This window comes from Armigeres subalbatus, unplaced genomic scaffold (genome assembly GCF_024139115.2).
Source record: "Armigeres subalbatus isolate Guangzhou_Male unplaced genomic scaffold, GZ_Asu_2 Contig1981, whole genome shotgun sequence".
Classification (NCBI taxonomy): domain Eukaryota; kingdom Metazoa; phylum Arthropoda; class Insecta; order Diptera; family Culicidae; genus Armigeres; species Armigeres subalbatus.
This window is the reverse complement of record NW_026942816.1, coordinates 311,327-333,488: the sequence shown is the minus strand read 5'-3', so window position 1 is coordinate 333,488 and position 22,162 is coordinate 311,327. Positions and strand designations below refer to the sequence as shown.

Sequence of the window (22,162 nt, the reverse complement as noted above, 5' to 3'; positions counted from 1 at the left end):
AGACCACAAAAAAAACAAAATATTTTCTAGAGGATATTTCGGTAAGTTGAAGCGATCCAATTTGTAGTCAACAAAACATATAATGTTAACCTTCTTGAATTTTCAGAAGTTTTGCTGCATCTGTTGAGCGTCCGTCTGCGTACCAAGAACCGAAGAAGTATGTCGCTTGGTCCAAAGTGGCGCTTCATCAGTCGTCAACGGAAGTTCTGATCTTTTGATCGACTCACATACTTGATGCACTCCTTTGTATACTCGCCGGATCCAGCACCGAACGCAATGGGACGGAACGGTGACGGTAACGGCAGAATTTGGCATGAACTATATGCGTTAACTCTCAAATCCTGCAATTCTTTTGAACCGGTTCGGTCAGTTTTGATAAAAAAAAACGCTGCGAAAATAACCATTGCCGAAAATAAATAAACATTTCGATCGAAAACGGTTTTCTTTTATTTTTTTTATCAACGAAGAAAACTAATACTAAATAACCTTGTTCTCGGTAATATTCGTAACCGAGATCTGTATTCTTTTTACAAATTTTCCAGTAAATTTTTACCGAGTGCTCAGTATGATTTGACATTTCATCATCGAGAATGCAAACTGAGGACTCGGTAAAATGTTGAACTTTTTACTGAGTGGACTACCGAGAGCTCAGCTGTTGAGAAATCGGTAACTCGTTTACCGAGCCCGTCAATTTAAATTAAGTGTGTACGCTACCTAACTTTTTTTTAACAAAGTCAAGATTTTGTCCATGATGCATAAAAGGTTTCAGTAAACTTCAATTGACTGGAAATCTGGAAACACGATAAATAGTGTGGAATTCAGATTTATTCAATTTCTATTCAAAGATGCTGGCAATAAGTTCACCTGGCTCCGCAACTTGTTTGACATTTTTTGACACGACAAGTGACGATCAGTGGAATCTCGAATTTATCTATTCAATGACACAGAATTGGAAGATTTCAATATTTTAACTGCCCAAATAGGAAATAAAATTATCAGAGGCAAATCAAAGCTAATCAAAATCTCTTTATTCCGTGCATTTTGCATATTAAAAGTCTTTGAGCCGATACAATGAGGTTAAGGAATCGTTACTTATAATTATTGAAAGGCTACTCAGTTTTACAATTTTTACAACGAGTTTATTATTTACCCGAAGTTTCAACACGGTATTGTGTCTTTTTTAAGGGGAAAATATTTTTTGTTTTTTAAGATACAATCTCCTTGTACAAACGTCGGGTAAATAATAAACTCGTTGTAAAAATTGTAAGACAGAGCAGCCGTTTAATAAATATACTTAAAACGTACAGTCGATCCATAAACAGGAATCGTTACTGTTTTGTAGTGAATAATAATCCTTCAACAAAAAATTCAAATTCTTAGAATCGGACGACATTATGATAATTTGGAAAAATTGCTTAATATATGTTCTGCAAACTATGCTGAAAAAATGTTTCGAAAAGAATTTTCTCGTGTCAAGTCCGCTACCACAAAAGTATCTGTTAGTATCAACTAAAATAACCCGTAGAATAAAATGTGCTTACAAGACTTATTATGTTATTTGAAGAAGATTTTGTTGCGATCAATCTTCATTTCATTCAAATGTGAAATAGATGTATATAAAAAATAATATTGATTGAGCTTCAAAATTCATGAAATGAAAAACAAATGTTGCAAATGTACTGCGGCCCGCTTCAGCAGTTCAATATTGCTATGCGGCCCTTGATAGTAAGCATGCTGGGGACCACTGTCTTAGATAGAAGCAATGCACTCTCCAACAGTGCAGATCTGTCCTGGCTACGTCCTTGCGAATGCTGGGGAAGGGGAAGTATGGTTAGTCGGACACCTACTTAAGAAAGATGCAGAGAACTCTATGACCTCTCATATGTGCCACGGGAGGTTTTGGAATTGTTAGTGTGGAAGGGTATTACAGTAGGAATCGTGTTAGTAGAACGTAAAAGACAGAAAGAATTATGATAGAAATACAAAGTATAACGATGACTACGTCAGTTCAGCGGACGATGGAAGCCAACCAGCCCCCACCTTGAGGGAAGTTAAGGATGCCATTCAACAGCTAAAGACCAATAAAGCAGCTGGTAAGGATGGTATCGGAGCTGAGCTCATCAAGATGGGCCCGCAAAAGCTGCCCACTTGCCTGCACATACTGATAGTCAGAATCTGAGAAACCGAACAGCTACCGGAGGAGTGGAAGGAAGGGGTTATATGCCCCATCTACAAGAAAGGCGACAAACTGGAGTGTGAGAACTTTCGAGCGATCACCATCCTTAATGCCGCCTACAAAGTGATATCCCAGATCATCTTCCGTCGTCTGTCACCATTAGTGAAAGAGTTCGTGGGAAGTTATCAAGCCGGCTTCGTTGACGGCCGCTCGACAACGGACCAGATCTTTACTGTACGGCAAATCCTTCAAAAATGCCGTGAATACCAGGTCTCAACGCACCATCTGTTCGTTGATTTCAAGGCGGCATACGACAGTATAGACCGCGTAGAGCTATGGAAAATTATGGATGAGAACAGCTTCCCTGGGAAGCTTACCAGACTGATCAAAGCAACGGTGGATGGTGTGCAAAACTGTGTGAAGATTTCGGGCGAACACTCCAATTCGTTCGAATCGCGCCGGGGACTAAGACAAGGTGATGGACTTTCGTGCCTGTTGTTCAACATTGTGCTAGAAGGTGTCATGCGGAGAGCCGGGTGTAACAGCCGGGGTACGATTTTCAACAGATCCAGTCAATTCATTTGCTTCGCGGATGACATGGACATTGTCGGCCGAACATTTGCAAAGGTGGCAGAACTGTACACCCGCCTGAAACGTGAAGCAACAAAAGTTGGACTGGTGGTGAATGCGTCAAAGACAAAGTACATGCTTGTGGGCGGAACCGAGCGCGACAGGGCCCGCCTGGGAAGCAGTGTTACGATAGACGGGATACCTTCGAGGTGGTCGAGGAATTCGTCTACCTCGGATCCTTGCTAACGGCTGACAACAACGTTAGTCGTGAAATACGAAGGCATCATCTGTGGAAGTCGGGCCTACTACGGGCTCCAGAAGAAACTGCGCACCAAATGTGTCATGTACAAGACGCTTATAAGACCGGTTGTCCTCTACGGACATGAAACATGGACAATGCTCGAGGAGGACTTGCAAGCACTCGGAGTATTCGAGAGACGGGTGCTTAGGACCATCTTTGGCGGTGTGCAAGAAGACGGTGTGTGGCGGCGAAGAATGAACCATGAGCTCGTCCAACTCTACGGCGAACCCAGTATCCAGAAGGTAGCTAAAGCCGAAAGGGTACGATGGGCAGGACATGTTGCAACAATGCTGGACAGCAAGCCTGCAAAGATGGTGTTCGCTTCCGATCCGGCAGGTACGAGACGGCGTGGAGCGCAGCGAGCGAGATGGGCAGACCAGGTGCAAAACGACTTGGCGAGCGTGGGGCGTATCCGAGGATGGAGAGATGCGGCCTCGAACCGTGCATTGTGGCGTCAACTTGTTGATTCAGAGTTATCTGTGTAGATGTTAACTAAATAAATGAATGAATGAATGAACAAAGTAGGAAAGGGACGAGCCTGGAATTGAAACCACGACCTCCTGTTTGTTAGGCAGAAGCGGAAGTCACAAGACCACCGAGCTCGTCTGTTTCATGCATTTCTATGACATTTGGCATCAAAAATAAAAATTGAATTTCGAAATTTTCCTGGAAATTTCCGTGTTTGAAAAAAACAAACTTCGACCACTTTGGTCAAACACTTAACAAAGTCCGATTGAGCTGAAATTTTGACTTTTTTTTGACGTTATAAACAATGAAACAATGAGTTAACCCCACGAAAAAATTCACAAAAAATCAAAGAAAAGCTGTAAAAGTTCGGTTTTACCGAGAAATTAATGACTTCCAACCGCGTGAAAAAAAAACCTGGGTATACAATAAGGATTAGCTCGACGGTCGACCAAGCGTGACTAAGTAGGGCGTGAGGGCTGTATAACTGTAGGCCGAGATTGTAGTCCGAGTGTCATACAACCACTAATGCTCGCTTAACTTTTCAAAAGGATCTAAGTAACATTTTTTCATGAATTGGTTTGAATATTGCAATCAAATTAATTCATGAAAAAAATGTTACTTAGGTCCTTTTGAAAAGTAAAGCGAGAATGCCCGAGCAGCACAAGTCAGACAAAATGGTTACAGCAACTTGATTGTGACTAAAACTGGTTACACATGCGTTGCAGTAACCTATGTGGAACATGTGTGCTGTTAGGGTGGTCCTCAAGTGATAGAAGATTAGCGAACTTTCCGTCGATTGTGTGGTAGACATTGTGCGGCTGTGATAACAAGCCGACTTTCGGCAGGGTTCCTATGCGCTGTAACGGTTACTTCAGTCATAGCTAGAATTGTCCTCGCGATCATCCGACATACGGCTGGATCCAGAAAGTGCCATCTTACTCTTTAAGAAGCAAAACTGGAGAACGCTAAATATGGCGATTTTGGACTCTCACCCACCCCTCGTAATTTTTGTATGGATCGTTAACGCTTTCCCTCCCATTTGTTTGAATTGACCCTCTTCCTCCCTCAACAGTGTTAGGTAATTTGTGAATGGTTTCCCCGTTAGGTCCATGTGAATCCTCGGGACACGCCTGATCCGTACATCAAAAATCTTTTGCCCAAAACTTTTTCAAGACATAAAATTAGTTAGCACTTTCACGTGCCTCGTTTTATCCGGAACACGTTGGCTATCATAAGCCGCTATTTTCCAGATGGATATATGAAAACTATTAATTATTAAACATATTATAATATTTGATATTTGAATATAATCGCTTTCAAAATTTTACGTCAAGTATATTGAATGACCACTAATCTTATTTTTTCTCCCTTCCCCAGATGATGGTTCACGCGTGGGACAACTACAAGCTGTACGCCTGGGGCAAAAACGAGCTGAAACCCATCACCAAGCGGGGCCACTCGGGCAGCATCTTCGGGGCGTTCGATCTCGGTGCGACCATCGTCGATGGGCTGGATACGCTCTACCTGATGGGGCTGCACAAGGAGTTCGACGAGGGCCGCGACTGGGTCGAGCGGAAGTTCACCCTGGAGAACGTGGGCAGTGATCTGTCAGTGTTCGAGACCAACATCCGGTTCATTGGGGGGTTCTTGACGTGCTACGCGTTCACCGGCGACCGGCTGTTCCTGGAGAAGGCCAAGTACGTGGCGGACAAGCTGCTGCCGGCGTTTCAGACCCCAACCGGTATCCCGTACGCGCTAGTCAATCCGACGAATGGGGTAAGTGTATGCTTGAAGGATTTTTTTTTCAGATATTTTGATCATTCTCTGAAAGCTATTCCTGTATTTGAGTCTACATGGTTCAAACCTTCTGTACATACATGATAAATCGACAATCATCTTTACATTTAGATGGGGATGGGATTCGAGATGATTGTAATCGTTACTAGATCTTAATTGTTTGTCAATATCGGTGTTTGAATTGGGCTATCAAACAAATTCCCATTTAACTATTGAATCCCATGCCTAGTTACCTTTCGCATTCTACTTTTTCTATTTAGTCATAGATAGAACCACATTCCACAGATCAATGCACTCTTCCCACATCTAGATTATGAAAAGTTTCTCTATTTCGTCTTCACTACTGTTATACAAACAATATAAAACTTTTTCAGTTTTTGACAGTTGTATTATAAAGCATTAAAAGTAGTTTATTTTAGGCCCTATTCGCCGCTGTACATAACAACGGAATCAAGCATGGTTCTTAGATCACTTCTAGACATAGTTTGTAGTAATACTTTTTTCTTCTATTCAACTTTTCAATCTAATCAGCATCAAATTGTTAGCTAGACAAAACCAACCAACTATCACTGTGATCTCTTTTCTTTTCTCCCCCTCTGTCTGAATAATCTGTGTGGAATTGTGTGTGCGATCAATTGGTGGTGCTTTTTGTGGGTTTGTTATCGGTGTATAATTACCAAATATTTCAACCATTGTGCAGCCTAAGACCATGCTCGAGCGGGTCGTCAATCATATAGAAATCTTTTTTGTCAATCTATTCTACAAGGTTAGTACAAAGTGTTCCCTCCCAACTGTTTTGTCATCTTTCGCCATCCCAAGCAATAGCACTAGATTTAAGCTTCTTTTCGTCCTTGAATTCGAACGAGGAAATCATACACATGTTGCCTTCATCTACCGCCCCCAACAAAGGTACGACCCGATGCGAACTGTATGTGGTTGTCATCGTCCCCCCTTCCCCCATTCATTTCAAAGTGTAGTTCCGTTTCATATACATATGTAGATAGTTATCGGTGTAGAAGCAGAACGACCCGGGTCCGGTAGAGAATTTCTGCCCCGTCATAGAGTGTTGTAACTGAAAAAACCTATTGGCCATGCGGAACGAACAAATCGATCGAACCGGAGCGGTTTATCGCTGGCTGGCGGAATAGCAAATAGTAGAATGCGGCAAAGCCCGAACCAGAAACCACGATATTGGATTACAATCATCTCGAGTTCCATCGTTGCATTCAACCAGTGCACATTATGTAGTTGTTAGTATTTATCTTTTTTTCTTCATTTCTCATGTTCAGGTCCATTGGATATTGATTTTGAAATTCATTGTGAAATGCCAATTTATTTCGATTTATATTATTCAACAAACAATGATGTTGGTGAAAAACATCGGTAACGAATTGCGAAAAAAAACGCGCCTAATCAATTTGATGATAAGTTGTCAGGTTTGCTACTTGAAACTTCATCATGTCTACACGTAATAACGATTGGAATTCGTTCCATAAAAGATGTCGTTTTTAATTTGCTCCACTGGTGTTGCTTTTGTCTGGTATTATTACTTTTAATTGAGACAAGTGAAGCTTGTAGAATACCCTGATGTAAACAATTACACGAATAAGATGTGTTGCTACAGTTCATTTAATTTTATTTTTGAAAGCTACAACAGCGACATCATGTTAGAATTTAAAGAGAACAAAATAAAACACATCTCGATTTTTGAGAAAATTCTGTTTTCACAAATTTTGGTTTTTCGAGTTTCTCCGGAAAGTTTGTTTTGAACTCGGACACATCTAATTGATGTCGAATTATATTCAACAGTGATCAATGCTGGTTATAAGAATCTAATTTCATATATCTACAGTAATTTCGTTGAAGTTAGTACGAATTTATGCCGTTTCCAGCAGGTCCAGTTTCGGTTGAATCATTCACTTTTGAATCATTTGCTGAGAACAGCGAAATAGTTTTTTTTTCAATTACTTAAATAACGTGATTTTTAATACATTATGAAAAGTTCATCACGGAACATTGTTCAAATCATGAGGTTATCCACTATTTTTTTTTATTGCTGGTGGCCTACAACAAAAATAAACTATAAGGTCAGCATTTGATAATAATCGATGACCGGAAGATATATCCGTCGAAGCTTCAATATAACACATATGCAATAATTTGTTAGAAACTGATGCTAATTTATTGATTGCACAGTCTGTTTTAGTTCAGTCAGTACGAGACACATCAGCAGGAAAACTTAAAAACAGAAATTCTTGAATAATCTGTTTCATGCGTATTCGAAAAGACACATATTATATAAGCATTTAGCATTTTCTTTCATTTCTATTTTTTTTCTGAACAAACGGAACAAAAGCATTGCGAGATATGTTATCTTCATTCCACTATTATAATCGTATCGTAAGTATACCCCAGAACATCAGATTTTGAAGGTCTGCAAGCTCAATAATGGTATATTTCGTAGCATTAAACAAGAGTTTCGTGGAACATCAACGCTTCATGATCGTAAATTTGATTATTTTTCAAAAATGATTTGCTAAACTTTCTAGGTCCAGTCGTGAGGCCACCAGGCTCGAATTATAAAACATAGAAATCGGTTGATGGATATTTTCCTCATCTAGATGATATCTGCTGATACACACCACGTTTCACTGGCTTATAACAACACGGATTTCACTTTAGTATTCGGTACGACCGTGTGCCGCTCAAAGCGCACAAGCCCAAGTCCTGGTGTTAGGTGGGACGCTAAACAGCCCTGACACGACGGCCCTCCGACGAGACAGGAGGTTTGCGCAGGCCAAATAAGCCGCCTTTAAAAACAACTATTACGAACGACATAGAAGATAATACGACTCGATACCATCGGCAACGACCAAGGCGACGAATAAAGGATCACGATTGGAAGCTTGGAACATGGAACTGCAAGTCGCTAGGCTTCGCAGGTTGTGACAGGATAATCTACGATGAATTACATCCTCGCAACTTCGATGTCGTAGCGCTGCAGGAAATCTGCTGGACAGGACAGAAAGTGTGGAAAAGTGGGCATCGAGCGGCTACCTTCTACCAAAGCTGTGGCTCCACCAACGAGCTGGGAACTGGCTTCATAGTGCTGGGAAAGATGCGCCAACGCGTGATTGGGTGGCAGCCAATCAACGCAAGGATGTGCAAGCTGAGGATAAAAGGCCGTTTCTTCAACTATAGCATCATCAACGTGCACTGCCCACACGAAGGGAGATCCGACGACGAGAAAGAAGCGTTCTATGCGCAGCTGGAGCAGACATACGATGGATGCCCACTGCGGGACGTCAAAATCGTCATCGGTGACATGAACGCTCAGGTAGGAAGGGAGGAAATGTATAGACCGGTCATCGGACCGGATAGTCTGCATACCGTATCGAACGACAACGGCCAACGATGCATAAACTTTGCAGCCTCCCGCGGAATGGTAGTCCGAAGCACTTTCTTCCCCCGTAAGAATATCCACAAGGCCACATGGAAATCACCTAATCAAGTAACGGAAAACCAAATCGACCACGTTCTAATCGACGGTAAATTCTTCTCCGACATCACGAACGTACGCACTTACCGCAGTGCGAATATTGAATCCGACCACTACCTCGTCGCAGTATGTCTGCGCTCAAAACTCTCGACGGTGATCAACACGCGTCGGAGTCGTCCGCCGCGGCTTAACATTGGACGGCTACAAGACGGTAGACTAGCCCAAGACTAAGCGCAGCACCTGGAAGTGGCACTGCCAACGGAAGAGCAGCTAGGCGCAGCATCTCTTGAAGATGGCTGGAGAGATATTCGATCCGCCATTGGTAGCACCGCAACCGCTGCACTTGGCACGGTGGCTCCGGATCAGAGAAACGACTGGTATGACGGCGAATGTGAGCAGTTAGTTGAGGAGAAGAATGCAGCATGGGCGAGATTGCTGCAACACCGCACGAGGGCGAACGAGGCACGATACAAACGGGCGCGGAACAGACAAAACTCGATTTTCCGGAGGAAAAAGCGCCAGCAGGAAGATCGAGACCGTGAAGAGACGGAGGAACTGTACCGCGCTAATAACGCACGAAAGTTCTATGAGAAGTTGAACCGTTCACGTAAGGGCCACGTGCCACAGCCTGATATGTACAAGGACATAAACGGGAACCTTCTTACGAACGAGCGTGAGGTGATCCAAAGGTGGCGGCAGCACTACGAAGAGCACCTGAATGGCGATATGGCAGACTACGGTGGCGGTATGGTAATGAACCTAGGAGCACGCGCGCAGGACATGCGACTTCCGGCTCCGAATCTCCAGGAAATCCAGGAGGAGATCGGCCGGCTGAAAAACAACAAAGCCCCTGGAGTTGACCAACTACCAGGAGAGCTGTTTAAACACGGTGGTGAAGCACTGGCTAGAGCGCTGCACTGGGTGCAGAGGTGCAATTTATCAACAATGCCTGCTGAGTGTGATTCTTTTGTTTTGTATTTTTCTCTGCTCCTCTTCGCCTATGACGGTGTCTTTCAGTCAGTAAGACAAAGCAGGAGTAGATTAGCTTACTCGGTTTGCCAACAGCGGGCTGAAGCTGATGATCAATTGGCACAAATTTCCTGTCACTGTCTTTCAAGTGATAGTATTCACCCATGCATTTATATAGGGCCGTCGCATTCACGCAGCAGCGAGTGAACTGAATGGACTGTCACTGCGGGCTGCGTGTGCAATGAGAAGAGAGGTCTTTTGTTTACTCTTTCTTTGATTGTTGCTGCTAACCATTTTCAGTTTTCACTTTTAGGAAGTGAGTGTGAAGAGGATATGGTATCAATTTCAACAAATTTCAGTCACTGAGATTGATAATTCGCACCACTGACTGGGTGATTACCAAGGTTTGGGAGGATGAGGTTCTGCCGCAGGAGTGGATGGAAGGTGTCGTGTGTCCCATCTACAAAAAGGGCGATAAGCTGGATTGTAGCAACTACCGCGCAATCACATTGCTGAACGCCGCCTACAAGGTACTCTCCCAAATTTTATGCCGTCGACTAACACCAATTGCAAGAGAGTTCGTGGGGCAGTACCAGGCGGGATTTATGGGTGAACGCTCTACCACAGACCAGGTGTTCGCCATACGTCAGGTATTGCAAAAATGCCGCGAATACAACGTGCCCACACATCATCTATTTATCGACTTCAAAGCCGCATATGATACAATCGATCGGGACCAGCTATGGCAGCTAATGCACGAAAACGGATTTCCGGATAAACTGATACGGTTGATCAAGGCGACGATGGATCGGGTGATGTGCGTAGTTCGAGTTTCAGGGGCATTCTCGAGTCCCTTCGAAACCCGTAGAGGGTTACGGCAAGGTGATGGTCTTTCGTGTCTGCTATTCAACATCGCTTTGGAGGGAGTAATACGAAGGGCAGGGATTGACACGAGTGGTACGATTTTCACGAAGTCCGTCCAGTTATTTGGTTTCGCTGACGACATTGATATCATGGCACGTAACTTTGAGAGGATGGAGGAAGCCAACATCAGACTGAAAAGCGAAGCTAAACGGATTGGACTAGTCATCAACACGTCGAAGACGAAATACTTGATGGGAAGAGGTTCAAGAAAGGTAAGTAAGCCACCTAACACGAGTTTCTATCGGTGGTGACGAAATCGAGGTGGTTGAAGAATTCGTGTACTTGGGCTCACTGGTGACCGCCGATAACGATACCAGCAGAGAAATTCGGAGACGCATAGTGGCTGGAAATCGTACGTACTTTGGACTCCGCAAGACGCTCCGATCGAATAGAGTTCGCCGCCGTACCAAACTGACTATCTACAAAACGCTTATAAGACCGGTAGTTCTCTACGGACACGAGACCTGGACGATGCTCGTAGAGGACCAACGCGCACTGGGAGTTTTCGAAAGGAAAGTGTTGCGTACCATCTATGGTGGGTTGCAGATGGCGGACGGTACGTGGAGGAGGCGAATGAACCACGAGTTGCATCAGCTGTTGGGAGAACCATCCATCGTTCACACCGCGAAAATCGGAAGACTGCGGTGGGCCGGGCACGTAGCCAGAATGTCGGACAGTAATCCGGTGAAAATGGTTCTCGACAACGATCCGACGGGAACAAGAAGGCGAGGTGCACAGCGGGCAAGGTGGATTGATCAGGTGGAGGACGACTTGCGGACCCTCCGCAGACTGCGTGGTTGGCGAAGTGCAGCCATGAACCGAGCTGAATGGAGAAGTCTTTTATGTGCAGCACAGGCCACTCCGGCCTTAGTCTGATGATAAATAAATAAATGATATGTTGCAATGCAACCGTTAGTGCATGAGTTATACGTTCAATCTCCAAATTAAAATTCTGCCCCATTTTGCCCCAAAATGCTCATTTTTGAACAAAAAATCGTCAATAACATCGTCAATATTGAAAATAAGAAGAAACTTTCTTCGAAAGGTTCATGTTTTTTATCGCGACGGAGATCTTTGTAGAACATTTGAAAAATCTAAAAAATATATTGACAAAAGTATCGTGAAAAACCTGTTTTTTTGTGGTCGTTCATTAATAACGACCCATATCTCGACTTCTATAGCAGATAGAAATAAAGTTTATATAGCAAAATTTTTCCTAGAAACTTTTTCTACAACTTTTTCGAAGACACCAATGATGTATCTTCATAATTGGAGGAAAGAGAATTTCCATCTCACTTTTAGGGGGATCAGTCAAAAAAATTTTTTTTTCCGAAATATGGAGCTTAACATACTGAAACTTTTCTTCGAAGTCACTGAGCCTCTAAAATCAACTTTTCATGGCCAAAACATTTTCAATCACGAATTCCTGGGTTAGAAAACACTGTGCGCGGTGTCAACCCAATTTTTTTCTTCTGAGTATTAGTCTTTCACTTGCATCTCAAATTTTAGCATGTAAGATGTTGTAAAATTTCCAAATTGTCCTGGAGTTTGAATCGAATGGTTTACCAAATCAACCAAGGCTTCCATGATATCTTCAGTCGCGGTATCAACTCAATTATGTCCTTCGAGTATTTGTCTTTAACTTGCGTCTCAAAACAAGACATATAAGGTGTTGTATCTCATATGCCAAGATTTGAGACGCAAGCGAAAGAAAAATACTCGAACGACATAATTGGGTTGAGACCGCGGCTGGGGACGTCATGAAAGACTTGGTTAATTCGGTAGACCATTTGATTCAAACTCCAGGACAATTTGGAGATCTTAAAACAACTCATACGCCTGGATTTGAAACGAAAGTGAAAGACAAATACTCTGAAAACATAATTGAGCTGATACCACGGCATTGAAGCCTTGGTTGATTCAGTAGACAAGTCGATTCAAATTCTAGGATAATTTGGAGATCTTACAACATCTCATATGTCTGGATTTGAGACGCAAGTGAAAGAAAAATACTCGAACGACATAATTAAGTTGATACCGCGGGTGGGGACATCATGGAAACCTTGGTTGATTCGGTAGACCATTTGATTCAAACTCAAGGACAATTTGGAGATCTTACTACATCTCATATGTCTGGATTTGAGACACAAGTGAAAGAAAAACACTCGGAGGACATAAGTGGATTGATATCATGGCTGGGGATATCATGGAAGCCTTGGTTGATTCGGCAGACCATTTGATTCAAATTCAAGGGCAATTTGGAGATTTTAGAATAACTCAGGACATAACTGGGTTGTTACCGCGGCTGGGGACATCAGGAAAGATTTGATTGCTTCGGTAGACCATTTGATTCAAACTCCAGGACAATTTGGAGATCTTAGAACATCTTATATGCCTACATTTGAGACGCAAGTGAAAGACAAATACTCGGAGGACATATTTGGGATAAAACCGCGACTGAGGAGTCTAGGGAATTCTTGGATGAACTGGAAAGGAACGGCTGTTTAAGGCGTATTGAGTTTGGTTGATTAGATCATAAAGGGTTTGATTTTTCAAAAAGAGATAACAGCCCTTCGGACACGTGGGTAGACCTCAAGACCTATACTCCAGGGAATTCTTGGATGACCTGGAACGGAAAATATCAAATAGGGCATGTAAAATTTCCCAAAAGAGATAACAGCTCTTTGTTACGCTTGTAGACTTTAGGTCCTTGGTTACGCGTGTAGACTCCAGGAAATTCTTGAATGACCTGGAATGGAACAATTGTTGGGTGTAAATTATGAATATACAAAGCATCTACTTTGTTCTTTGGGTTTTTAAGAGTGCCTTCTTATAGGCTTACTTTTGGTGTAATATTTACGGAATTATTTAGAAATGAAGAGCACCCTTTTCGAGTACTGCAGTGTGAAAAAAGATAATCAGTTCATTTTTGAAGAATTTTCGAAATCAATTTTGTTTTGAAGCGGTACTTGACTCCTCTATGATAGGTCCTTTTAACCCTAGGTGTCTACTGGATGATACCGTCTTGTAAAAAAGGAAAGAATCACTCCGGCTCAGTGGTGTGGCAACGAAGAGCGTAATTTTGAAATCTACATATTTATTTTATATAATTGGGTCAATTAAGAGTACAACAAATGGTTGAAAAATATTGAGTATTGTGCGAGATAAATGGGAGACTATTTTTTAAATTCTACCTACGGCTTCCAAGCAGTATAAATCTTCCTTATTTTTTTCCTCCTTATTTTTTTTCTTTTTCCTTCTTCTTTCTTCTGTCTTTCTTCCTTCTTCTGCCTTTCATCTTCCTCTTTTCCTTTTTTCTTCCATATTCCTTATTTTTTAATTTTCTTCCTTCTTTTTTTCTTCTCCTTAGTCCCTTTTTCTCTTCTTTCTTCATTGCTATGGAGTGTGGGTTCTATTCCCGCCCTGGTAAGGAGATTTTTTTTCTAAAGCGGAAACTTCTCCACTGGGTGTTGTACTAAAGTCCTGTCCGTTGTCTAATGTTAAGTGTTAAGTAATCAGTCTGTCCGATCTCTGGTCTTTTGTTCTTCCTTTTTCCTACTTCCTTGTTTTTTCTTCTTTCTTCATCTTTTCCCTTCTTCTTTCTTCCTTCTTTTTTCTTCTTTCTTTCTTATTTAACACAAAAAATGTCCTCGACTACGAAGAAGAGTAGAAGAATGTTCTATACGGTTTGTGAACAGTTAAAACTGCTACACGTAAATTTATGCGAAAACTGGGCGATTTTTAACATGCACGGATTGGCAGAACCCCGACCACATGAGCTAGCAATTCATAGATATTGTTCCTATATAAACGATAAAATTACATACGCAATACACAATTTTTGTAAAAATCTTTGAACGAATCGGCACCACATTTTATAGCGAATACCTAGATCCATGCCATTCAATAAAATCAAATTCTAACTATCATGAAAACTTTCAGTAGAAGTCCAGAGTACCGGCGGTATCCCCGAGAAGTCTGACATCACAATGAGATCAAAAAAGAAACTTCATTTGACATCGATATCAAATTGAAATTATAATTTGTTTTTTTTTTCAATTTTCAATTTTATGTTGATTTCAGGATTATACGAACAAACTGATTATTTATTTCGTTATCCAAAATCAAAACCAAAATCAGTTTTCAGTTCGCTTTCATAGAGAGCAGAAATAGTTTTCAATTTGATGTCACAATACGATTTTCCAACTATACGTTTTGTCATTTAAATCGGTAAAACGTCCAAAAGGATATCAATCTGAGTAATCAAAATCAGCGATTCAACATCATCAAAACATCAGGTTATCGATTATCGATCTCAAGCTTTGCTCGGGTCCTAACAAGTATAAGTGTTACAATGTTATCACTACCTATAAAATGCTTCAAATGTAATGACGATATATCTTAAAAATACCTGTTAACTAATTCGAAGTTATGTAACATTTGAATATGGTTATATTAGTTAAATACAATGGAGTGTTTTTTTATTCTAAAAATTCTGAAGTTTAGTTTTCTTTATTTAAAGTAACATGTTTCTCATACTCGTAGATGTTATGTTTGACTGTATCAACCCGTAGAAAAGTCGATTTAGAAGTGTTCGATAAGCGTAACTATTAGGTTTTTTTTTACTTAATTTAAATTAGTTTACGTGGACCGAAATACATGCATTTTGGATTCAACCTCAGTTTGAAGAATAGATTCAAAATAAGCATTTAACTCAAAATTAAGGAAAAAACAATTGGTGGAAACAATATTTTGTATCCCCACACCTTTCTGATTCATAGCTGAGCCGTTTAGAGGATTATTAGAATCAACATATTGGATCACGTCTCATCGTTAAATCTAGGATTTTTCACATCATTAGCTCTATAATTTTCAAAAAAAAAAACTCCTGTAAGGTTCGGACTGAACAGTTCTACAGCTTCAACTATTTCCTCGAATTTCTCCGTACAGATCAGTAAGAACTACGGCTGGGCCAGTGGCGGCAGCAGTATCCTGTCGGAGTTCGGCACCCTGCACCTGGAGTTCGCCTACCTGAGTGACGTCACCGGTGATTCGGTGTACCGTGAGCGCGTCCAAGCGATCCGCAACGTCCTGAAGGAGATCGAGAAGCCCAAGGGTCTCTATCCGAACTACTTGAATCCGAAAACGGGCAAATGGGGCCAACAGCACATGTCACTGGGTGCTCTCGGGGACAGCTTCTACGAGTATCTGCTCAAGGCTTGGATCCAGTCCGGGCACGAGGACGAGGAAGCCCGGGAGATGTACGATGACGCAATGCAAGCCATCATCCAGCACATGATCCGTACCAGTCCCGGCGGGTATATATACGTGTCGGATTTGAAGTTCGAACGGCTGGAGCACAAGATGGACCACTTGGCGTGCTTTGCGGGTATGGCTGTTTGGGGACGGTTTGGTGAAATTTAGTATGTCTGTAATATCTGTGTTGAACCAACAGGTGGCCTATTCGGACTCGGTGGAACCACGTTAAATAATCAATACTCTGAGCGGTACATGGAAATCGGAGAAGGTCTAACCAACACTTGTCACGAGAGCTACGTGCGAACATACACAAGGTTAGGCCCAGAGGCGTTCCGCTTCAACGACGGCGTTGAAGCCAAGGCGCTCAAATCCCAAGAAAAGTATTACATCCTGCGGCCGGAAACTTTTGAGAGTTACTTCGTTATGTGGAGACTGACACACGAACAGAAGTATCGTGACTGGGCTTGGGATGCCGTACAGGTAAGGCTCGGTTGAAAAATAAAAAACTACGGAACCGAATAGTTGCAATGATATTTTCCGTTACAGGCACTAGAGAAGCACTGTCGAACACCGAACGGATTTAGTGGATTGAAGAACGTTTACCTGACTGAACCCCAGAAGGATGACGTGCAGCAGAGTTTCTTCCTCGCGGAGACACTTAAAGTAATTAAACTTTTCTTTCTTTGAACGTGAAATGTAATCAGTCTTCTCTTTTAGTACCTTTACCTTATATTCTCGGACGATTCGCTGTTGCGGCTCGAGGATTGGGTGTTCAACACCGAAGCCCATCCTCTGCCGGTTAGGGACATAACCTGCTGTACCGTGCAGCAGCAACCTCCAACGCTCCCTGAATTACTCTCAACTAAGTCTGGTCACCGGTACGTGGAGACGAGCTTTACCATCACCGCGCTGGTAAATCGGAGGATCTCCACACAAGTACTGATGAAAATTACCACACTACAACCACTGGTGAAGTTGGCATACGCGGGAGAAGAGTCATCCTTAGCGAAACAAGGACCGGAGCTGTAGATCATGTTGAGACTTCTTCTCCGCTTTCCCGTGATAACATCCCCCCCTTGAATCCGAAACGACATTCCGAAGGAGGATGGGGCAACGTTAGCGATAAGGGGAATGGAAAACGAGTCGTGTTTCATCTTCTCGTTATTATTATTATTTTGTTGCGCGTCTGTGCGTGTGTATGTGCATGTTCGTATGTATGTGTGTAAATTTTTTAGTGAAACAAATATGTCTCTTCCTCGATTGTTCGGAGGAAGGAATTCCTTACTTGTAATAAAACTAGCCAGTCGTCGAGTTGTGCGTGAGAAGTGGATTGCCGAAGCGAGTCATGTTAGACGTGTATATTGATTAATAAATGTAGGCCACTAAACAAAACAGAGAACATTTAAATGAAGAATTATTAAGAAGGCGCGTTCGCGAGCGAGATGGAGAGTGATTCTTAACTTAATTCTTGAATGATTGTAGTTAATTATATAGGGAAAGATATATATATAGGAAAAGAGCAATTAATTGTGATGAAACAAAGGAAACCTATTAATTTATGGATGACGACAATTGTTCTAACTCTAGAATGTGTTGATATTAGTGAAATAAATAAACAAACAGAATACTGCGAAAGATAAATAAGAAGAGTACGTTATGTTACAGTTGGATAAAATATGAGAACATAGTCTTGAATTGCCACGCGGCAGTATAATAGTTCAATCTTTTTCTTTCCATCGATTATCTTCCATTTGATAGCTATCCTATCGAACCGTAAACAAAATTGCACAGTGCAAATGTTTAGTAGAGAAGCACAATAGGATGCACTTTTTTTCTTACTGAAGACCCACCTTATCTAATATCACAGAAGAATAAATTAGTAATAAATTTGGATCAAACAAACCGGAAGTAAATCTTCCACCATGTTAATGAACCAGAATCCTAAAAAAAACAATATTTTTGTCCGTTTTGAAGAAAACATGGAGAGCATGGTAAGTATTTTCTACGATTGAATCCTGATTCCTGGGCGGCTGCTGGATTTAACATTGACCTGGGCCCAGTTCATATTCCTAATAGCTTACTTTATTTCTTTGTGAGGTTTTATCGGCTCGAAATCCTGTGTTTGTATTTGCTACGATGTCGTCTCTGCTGTTTAGTCATTTGTAGCGAGATTTTAAGGGCATCCTTGATAAGCTCTGCATTCAGTTGTGAGACCTCTAGGCTAAAAGTATAAAACGATATCTACTGTCAATTGATGAATACTAGTAGTTTCTGTTTATACTCTCTGCTGTTACACACCACGTCTCACTGGGGTACAAACCACCGATTTCATGTTTGATTTGAATATTAGAATATTGGTGCGACTAATCTTTTCAGATTTCTAAATATTTCGTAAGCATGCAAACACATCCCTAGCCTTCTTGGTCGTGACGTGATCCTCTATCGATCTTAGTTCCGTTGTCTGAAGCTTGGCCGGCTACCGTAAAGTTGAAAGAGTTGCTCGTGTTGACATGAAACCATTTGGTCTTGCTGCCGTTACTGCCGTTACTATAACCGTATAGAACTAGATATTGAAGTGAAATTAATCGCCCGCAGAAAACTAACCGGAGAACCGGAAGAAAACATAAATAAATTAACGGCAAAAGAGATTTCGGAGCAGCAGGAGAAGCCTTGAAGCCGTTTACGCCAAGAAGTCTGTCTCGTCGCAGACGTTCATCAGGAAGCAACTTGCGAATGACCGAAGCTTCGTCCGTGAAAGATCACCTCAAGACCTTAGAAGAATTGATTCGGCAGCTCAATTTGCTCAAAGCTTGAAAAGAATGATATCGTGTCTCAGTTTGCTACTCTTCCCGCATCGTTCGATCCATTAGTTACTACGTACACCCAGTTTTTTTATACGGTTGGAATTCTTTAATTTCTCGGTTAACCCGAACTTTCACAGCTTTTTAAATACCACCTGAATTTTCTTTGATTTTTTGTGAATTTTTTCGTGGGGTTAACTCGTTGTTTCATTGACGTTGAAGGTCTTAAATGACTAAAACCAAACCGTGTAAAAAAAACCTGGGTGTACGCTGAAAAAATTGGGTGAGGAAAATTTTAAGCTGGATATTGTTCTTGAGCGTTTTCTCAAGAAAACGAACTTCATCAGCGAACTCAAGAAAACTGACCGGGTAACGGATTTTTGCCAAGACAAACCTACAGCATTTTAAGGGCCAAAGCAGAGGCCCAGTTAGTTCACCTGAAAGTGCAACCGCTGCCAGAAGAAGGGACACAAGGCCAAAGACTGTCGCGTGAGAAGGCAACGTTGCTTCAGGAGGTAAGACGGTGGCCTTCATGACTGGGAGGCGCTTTCATAAGCAAGAAGAAGGAGTGGTTTCATTCAACCTGAATTCTGAAGCCTCGGACAACCTTGTAAATGTGAAGCACAGTTTCGCCAACCTCAGAACGCAAGAGCATCCTGCCTTCTTCAACGTGGCCAAAGATGACTAATCCCTGTTTTCCTGGCACCGAAGTAAGATTAAGGGCCGATGTCCACGTAGCGGTTTTCATAGATGCGTGGACGCGGCGTGCACGCAGCTTAATAAAACGCAACGTGGACATCAGCCCTAAGGACGTCAACGTTCACGACAAAGGAAGCTACCCTGAAGCACAGTGGTGAGCTGATTGTCCCATGCGGGGCGATTTTTATGAGCTTGATATGCGCGTCGATACTGTGGCGACAAACATGTGTGGAGCTGCGAGCGGTAATTTGTGGCATCGTCAACTTGCACGTTTAGCTTACAAATATCATGCACGACATGGCAACAGGTAAATCACAGAGCAGGAGAATGAAAAAATATTCTTTGTTGCGGCGCATGAAGGCACTGAATTTTTAGAGCAAATCAAACACTTGTTGTTTTGTGGATCAGCTTAAACTATAAACATTTTTTTATAATTATATTCAATACATACAATATAATTACTCACAATTTTCAGTAAATCACTCCGCACTAATTTTTAATTTTGATTCAATTATGTTAATATTCAAGCAAAATTTTTCATACCGACGTATGTAACAAAAGTAAACAAAACGGGGTTTTTAATACAACGTGACAATCACACGCGGCTTTATATAATACGCATCGATTTTACTGATTTCAGATCTTAAAATTCTTTAATTCGATCTTTTTGCGAATCGGCGTATGTAAAAATTTCTATTTTTGAAGTCTCAATGTACACCGACGTACGTGTAGCATACCGGTGTATGTATAATTTTATCGTTTTTCACAGTGAATTTGAATGAACTGAGCTTTGCTGTGAAGCACGCTTATTACGTGTCATGTAATGATGCATGCCAGCGGAAAAAAGTATTGAAAAAGGATTTAGTTTTAAAACAGTTTTAGAAAAAGTTTTGCCAACTTTCTGCAAAGGATTTCTCGAATCCTCATAATTGTTACATACGTCGTTATGAAAAATTATGCTTGATATATGTTTTTATATTTAGATTATGCTGCACTTATTCTATTCGGTTCAACCAAGGGCCTCATACGCCTGTCACTGGCGAACAAAGCTCGTGTACTCTGCATCGAAGCTTAGAACCGGTGTTAGGGCGCAATCGTTAATGTGAACATTTTTATATTCGGTTAGTTACTGCAAATAAATTCTTTTTCGAGTCCCTATAATCAAGCAGGTATCTCAAGCATACCACATCGTTATATTGCTGCATGATTGAGTGTTTTAATTTTGATAAAATATCGAAACCAAAAGTGTGCATAAAAATTGCCTCGCCATAACAAAAAGGTGGTAGAGAATTAACACTGTTGTTTACAGTTTAGAACCAAATCCAGATGTCGCACATGTTGGGGTAGGGATTCAGTGCTCCACCTTCTCCCCCTGGGTTCAACCAAACTATTGTCGGCGTAGCACCAAGTTAGAATTCGGAAGTCGGGACTTCCGAACCGAACTTTCTTCCGAAGTTTTATTTGTCAAACCAATTGATGCGTTGTTTAGCGCATCTTTAGGCGAATCCAGCGCACTACTTCCGAAGTTGGGAAAGTTGCCTGTATCTGGAGAAAAATCCAACTTCGGTATAAAAACCGGTATAAATTTATTCCGGATACACAATATTTACTCTCCTTTCCCGCTTCTTCTCGTCTGAACTGACATTTAAATTTCAACGCTCATAGGGTTATCAGTCGAACCGGTCGCGCCAACATTCTTTGAAGTTGTAATAGAAGAATTAATATATCTTGGAACACTCCTTACATGACGTTAGTTGACTATCGAATGCTCGGAGTGTTTGAGCGGAAAATATTGCGCTCAATATTTGGCGGCATGTTGGAAAATGGTAAATGGCGCAGACGTATGAATCACGAGTTGTACCAACAGACAGGTATCAACAGGCTGATAAAATACGGCAGACTACAGTGGGCTGGAAATGTACTGCCGGGAGATAGACTAGCAATAGTCAGGTTTAGAAGAGAACCTGGTAGAGTACGTCGGCGTACTGGCGACTGGCAGGCCAAGAAAGAGCGACATTACATTCGGTTTTGCTCCGGACAACACGGAGTGTACGACCACCATAGGTAATGTTCTCGGAAAACAGTGCCGATAACCATTCACTGGTAATAGACCCTGTGCTGTAAGACCTCTTGAACGTTCCAGTCACCCCAGCGGCTTGGGATGGTTGTCAGTACTTCGTCACCGTCGCACTTCGAAAATTCTATGCCTCCGAGGGGATCAAAGTCGAGCCAACCGCAGCTTACACACCACAGTAAAGTGGGTAATCCGAAGGGTTCAATCGGACAATCGTCGAAAAAGTGGGTTCGATGCTGATTGGAGTTCAAGTTTAGAAAACTCTGTGAAACGAAGCGGTTTTAGCAGCTGTTTACCTAACTAACAGATGTCCAACCAGTGCAACATCTGGCTGGAAGACTCCTGAAAAAATGTGGACTGTACACAAGCCAGACCTGACCAAATTACGTGTTTCGGCTGCAAAGCGTTTGCGTGGATGCCTACGTCATAGAGAAAGAAACTGAATCCGAAAATCAAACCTTCTGTAATGGTCGGCTATGCGCTGAACGAAAAGATATTTTAGTTACTAGATAAAGATTGTCGCTGTCGTCGCTGTCCGAAACATCTTTTGCTGGCGAGGATAGGGGAGCTAAATGTCAAGGAAGGAAAATCCATACGATTTGACAGCTTGGTACCCAACATGTTC

At 41.8% G+C, this 22,162-nt stretch overlaps 1 protein-coding gene across 1 annotated transcript in view; it reads left to right on the top strand.

The window, feature by feature from the left end:
* Nucleotides 1–16,829, top strand: part of LOC134203591 (mannosyl-oligosaccharide alpha-1,2-mannosidase IA-like) — a 50,384-nt gene extending 33,555 nt beyond the window's left edge. The window contains 6 exon segments of the mRNA XM_062678470.1: nucleotides 4,893–5,291; nucleotides 15,655–16,093; nucleotides 16,160–16,443; nucleotides 16,510–16,626; nucleotides 16,681–16,762; nucleotides 16,765–16,829. Coding sequence (XP_062534454.1) covers nucleotides 4,893–5,291; nucleotides 15,655–16,093; nucleotides 16,160–16,443; nucleotides 16,510–16,626; nucleotides 16,681–16,762; nucleotides 16,765–16,814 — 1,371 coding nt within the window. The 3' untranslated portion in view covers nucleotides 16,815–16,829.
* Nucleotides 16,830–22,162: the final 5,333 nt, after the last annotated feature.